The following is a 5,000-nucleotide window of genomic DNA, read 5'->3' as shown; positions in this document are numbered from 1 at the left end:
GAACGTGAGGAAGAACTTGTTGACTTGGAGGGTGCCCGAGCCCTGGCCCAGGCTGCCCAGGGGGGTTGTGGAGTCTCCTTCTCTGGAGATATTCAAAGCCCACCTGGATGAAGTCCTGTGTAACATGCTCTAGGAGTGCCTGTTTTAGCAGGGGGGTTGGACTAAATGATCTCCCGAGGTCCCTTCCAACCCTTGCCATTCTGTGGTTCTGTGATTCTGTGGTCTGCATCATGCACAGGTCAACTAATTGCCATTTTTTCTTTGGGATTTCAGAAGGAATGAGTCTTTTAAAATAAGAAATGTGTAGTGGCTTAGCTTGTTCTCCATCTTCTCTGAGAAATTGAAATGGTTACTTTTTAAATGGAGCGTGGCTGTAAATGTAGTGAAGAGACCTCGAAATATGTTACGTGAATGAACGTGATGCGTTCAATGTGCTGTCTTCTCCACATCGTGCGTTATCATCTCCGATTAAGAACAAGGTCCCCAAAAGCAACCAAATGTGCTAACAATATCTAAAATAGTTGTATTTACATCTTCGCTTTTGAGGAGATCTTTATAGAACGTAGAATGATTGAAGCCAGTGCATATGAGTTAGAGTAGAAGTGAGTTCCTAAAATGTTTAATATAATCTCTCGAATTAAAAAAGAAAAACCTCCTCAAAATGACAATCGAAACTGGGAGTGCGATTTTGTGCCTAGGAAAACTGTGTTATGGTACGCTTGAAATTTTATGTTGAAATCAGAAAAATGGTCTCGCCCCCTCCATGTGTCATTTTATCGATTTGAGTTAATGTGCAGGATTTCTTATAAAAATACACTTTAATTTGGTTGTGGCTCAGTCGCCTTTATTAACAGTTTCAATTCTTAGCAGTCCTTATTTCAGCCTTTGTCTGCTAAAGCTTGGACTCAGGTGGGGACGTAGTTTTTTACCTTCAGTATGACAATTTCACTGTAAAGAAATTATTTCCTAAAAAACACTGACTTTTTTCTGTCCTTGGAAATGGTAATTCTGTGGCACTTAACTTCATCTTAGCATAGTTCTGATGCCAGATTTGTTAAAAAAAAACCAAAAAAAATCTTGATTTCCTTTTGAGGTTGGAAAAAGAGAGGTTTTCCAGGCTGATTGTAATACAGTAAGTGGCTTAGTAATCTTTGGAGACGCAGAAAGAGAACAAAAGCCATTGTAGTGAATTAATGTCTTGGGGTTTTTTCATTCTCCCCCCCAATTTCCTCTTCAAGTTGTGTGATCAGAAATTTTGAAAAGACTTTTTTATTTCAAACCTAAATTGTGATGTTCAGTGGTTTGGGTCAGAGTTTTTGGAAGTAAATGAGATTCAGATTAGGTATTGTAAAATCCCCCACGAATGTTAATTTGTATCGTATAGTTCAGCAAGTCAAATCTTTTGTTTTAATATTAACATATCCAGCTTGAGATAATAATTACCATTTTCTAGAACGAATAGATACATTCTCATCAAAGGCAATTTCTAACCTGTAACTGATGGGATTTGCACTTTTCCCGTGCCACGATGAGTTCGTTAGCATGCGTTGGAGCTGCGCGCGTCGCCGTGGGTTTACGTGGCTGACAAACGCGCCCGTGTTGGAGTGCGCTCATTTAATAACTTCAGTTCTGACAGCTCTCATCGGTATTTAAGAATGTCATCATCTTGAAACCGCTTTTAATTAATGGAAGGAGAAAGGCTGAAATGCAGTTTTCACACGCGGATGGATCTTTGTGCTTCCTAATGTTTTGCCACGCTTTTCTTTGATGTTTGTTCTTCTATATCTTTATTATATATCTTTTATGGGTCGGCCTCTTCTCCCTGGTAACAGATGATGGGACGAGGGGGAATGGTTTGAAGCTGCGCCAGGGCAGGGTTAGGTTGGACATTAGGAAAAACTTCTTCACCGAAAGGGCTGTCAGGCTCTGGAATGGGCTGCCCAGGGAGGTGGTCGAGTCCCCATCCCTGGAGGGATTTAAAAGAAGGACAGATGAGGTGCTTAGGGACATGGTTTAGTGATGGGATGGCAGGGTTAGGTTAAAGGTTGGACTCGATGATCTCAAAGGTCTTTTCCAACCAAAGTGATTCTATGATTCTATGATTCTATACCTCTCCAGCCCGTTGAGGGGCTGTTCTGGCATTTTAGCACACGACTTCAGAGCTGTGGTCATTGCAAGAGGAGTGGGGAAATAAAAAAGTTAAGACGTAAATATCTTTTTCTGTTCCTACAACTACAGAATACAGCTGCAAATGAATTGATTCCTAATGCTCGGTAGAGAATAGTTGCCGAGAACAACCACGTGTTGAGATGGGCTTCGTCTCACTCACGACCACCTTGCAGACGTGTATATCCAAGCTAATTGTCCGGGCGCTATTTACGGTCAGTGAAGAGGAATAGGCACTTAGCATGCGGCGTTTCGTCTGACCTATTTTAGCCATCTATCTTAGAAGGAGATGAATTACACCACAGAAGTACCAACTTCTCCCCGTCGACTCGAAAAAGGGCCTAGAATGACGAACTCCAACGGAGACGTCTGCACCATAGAAGTCTTAACTTAAATGACATGAACCCCTCCTGCTGGGTTTAACATAAAAAGAACATATGGGCTTGATACGAAGGCAGGGGGGGCGAGCTCTGAAATACTCCTTTAGAGCACGCTGGAATGAAAAAAAATCACAGCTGCTTTGCAAACTGAGCATTTATAATCGCTTTGCCGAGTTTAAACTATTTATTTACATTTATTAGCAGAGTTGCACTCCAGCCCGGTGTTGGATCTGAAACCCTTTAGGCACGGATATGTTCGAACATAAAAGTCTGCAAGTTCCCTTTTTGAGGAGTTCCAGGATTGTCGTCGTGGTGCAGCAATTCTCCCGAGAACACAACCAGTCTCGGCAATTTTATACATCATTTGTATTCTCTGAAAGTGCAAGACAGACCTGCTGTTGGGACCGTAGCGTTTGATGTGAAAATAAACGCCCTTGAAATGGGATGCTAACGTCGGCGCTCGTGTAACTGTGAGACTGAGGGCTCATCCCTTTAGCGCTATAAAAGCACACGAAGTGTTAAAATCCTCGTGCTAAGCTAGGGCTGTGCCTCGTGAACTAAATGTGCATCGCAGGATGAATTCCAGTAAAGCTGGGGAGATATAAATACCAACAGAGACAAGAACTGTACCCGCGTATGTGTATCGCTGTAGGTTTTTATGGATTTATGGTTGGGAATTTCCCAACCTCTTCGTCAAATGAACATCCCAGCCATAAGCTCATATCACATAATGATTTTAATCAGAATTATTTTAAAAATGATGCTTAGCAATGTATTTGGTGGAGCTGACATCACTTGTAAGAGCCTGCAGAAGTTCACCTATAGCTTTTTCCCAGCAGTACGGTTGCGTCTTCCTTGGCTTAACAGAGCCTTCCCGTGGCTGGGGGCCTCAAGGAGCTGCCCTGGCTGCTGACCCCTCGAGACCGGCCTTTGATCCGGGGGGCTGGCAGCATGGCTGAGCGAGCCCGCTACATTGTGGTGGCTTGAAAGACATTCCCAGCTTTGCTGCTGGTTTGGCGTGGCGGCCTGTCTGTTTGTTTTCTGATGGCCGTCGGTTTTGCACGAGCAAGTTTGAGGTAGGCTTAACGCCTAAGGTCGAGGGAAAAAAATCAGCCTGCGCTAGGAAGTATTTTACCCTTGGTAGGTGGAGGCTGGAGAAAACTGTTCAATATAAGGTGGGTTTTGGATCTAAAATTTGGGACACGAGAATTCCAGTCGCACGATTTTATTGTTTTCCTCCAAGCGTCCTTCACAAAGGATGGCTGTAGGTTAAGTTTTCATTTCATCTCGGTTGCTGTAGCTGTGTGCTGATGCTGGGTGAAATTTGTGCAGGCGGAGAATCTCTCCTGCTGTTCGTCGTCGGTTCTGAGTGATTTGTGTCTGCTTTACAGGTGTCCGTTAGCCTCGTCTTAAGTCTTGGGCTTGATTTTGCTAGGCCAGAACTATTTTTTTTTAAGCTTTTGAAATTTTAGCTGGGCCCCCCCCCCGTGTCCCCCCCCCCCAGCTTTTCAAAATGATTTAAATAATCAAATGCAATTTTATAGAGAACTGCATTCTTGAATCTTTTGCAATCTGGTATACGCTATTTCAATGAATATACTGTTCAAATGGATATCTGTGAAATTTGATGTATTTAATATATATAATACATGTTTAAACATATCCAGAGTCAACTATTTAAAGGAAATTGTCAGCCACTTGCAAAGTCGTACATGCTTAACACAGAACTTGCATTAAACCTACGCCTAACCTAGGCCGTGCAACGTGATTCTACGGCTCTGGTCACAACCAGGGCTTTAGAGTTTGAGCTTTGGTGTTGTCCTCCAGTAACTACCAAGTTTATGCCACATTTTTGTTACGTGTTTGGTATTTCTGTGCGCAAAAGAGATGTGTTGTGCTTATGTGAAATGGCAGCGATGGATCAGGAGTTTTTAATAAGCAACTAGCTGTGTGTCTGGAGCGTGCAGATGTTGAGTGTCTTGGTAACGTCGTCTGGAGCGCGGTACCTCTGGTGGTAGAAGCCCCATATCCTTGCAGTTATTAGGTCCCTTACTTGACATAAACGACATCTTCCTGAGCGTATTCCCTTATCCAAACCTGACCTCACTCTTCTGCTATGGCCATGTTGCACAACTGGATGGAAATCATTGACTGTAACGTGCAATTGTTACGGTGCTCTGTGGTGCCATCTAATGGAAATAAAGCCCTGTCATTCCTCCTTGTCCCAAATGAAAGATGCCCACCTGTCGCTCTCCAGGCTAATAATTATAGGTGCATATGTCTTCTAAGAATTTATATGAACATCTTAGAAATCTAAACCTCAACATTAATAAATTGTATACAAAACTACCCGTTGCTTTTCTTAATTTCTTTCTTAATTTTCTCACGTTCTTTCAGGCTCTTGATGGAAATGTATATGATCACCTTAAGGATTATTTAATGGCATTCAGCAGG

The 5,000-nt window shown here is 42.6% G+C and overlaps 1 protein-coding gene across 1 annotated transcript in view; it reads left to right on the top strand.

Moving 5' to 3' along the window:
* Positions 1-5,000, top strand: part of FCHSD2 (FCH and double SH3 domains 2) — a 195,824-nt gene that overhangs the window by 135,407 nt on the left and 55,417 nt on the right. Inside the window, exon 8 of the mRNA XM_009634579.2 lies at positions 4,944-5,000. This exon is cut by the window's right edge and continues 57 nt beyond it. Coding sequence (XP_009632874.1) covers positions 4,944-5,000 — 57 coding nt within the window. The remainder of the gene's footprint in view (positions 1-4,943) is intronic.

Source organism: Egretta garzetta, unplaced genomic scaffold (assembly GCF_000687185.1).
Source record: "Egretta garzetta isolate BGI_Z169 unplaced genomic scaffold, ASM68718v1 scaffold232, whole genome shotgun sequence".
Classification (NCBI taxonomy): domain Eukaryota; kingdom Metazoa; phylum Chordata; class Aves; order Pelecaniformes; family Ardeidae; genus Egretta; species Egretta garzetta.
The sequence above is the reverse complement of the archived record's forward strand: the minus strand, read 5'-3'. Positions and strand labels throughout refer to the sequence as shown.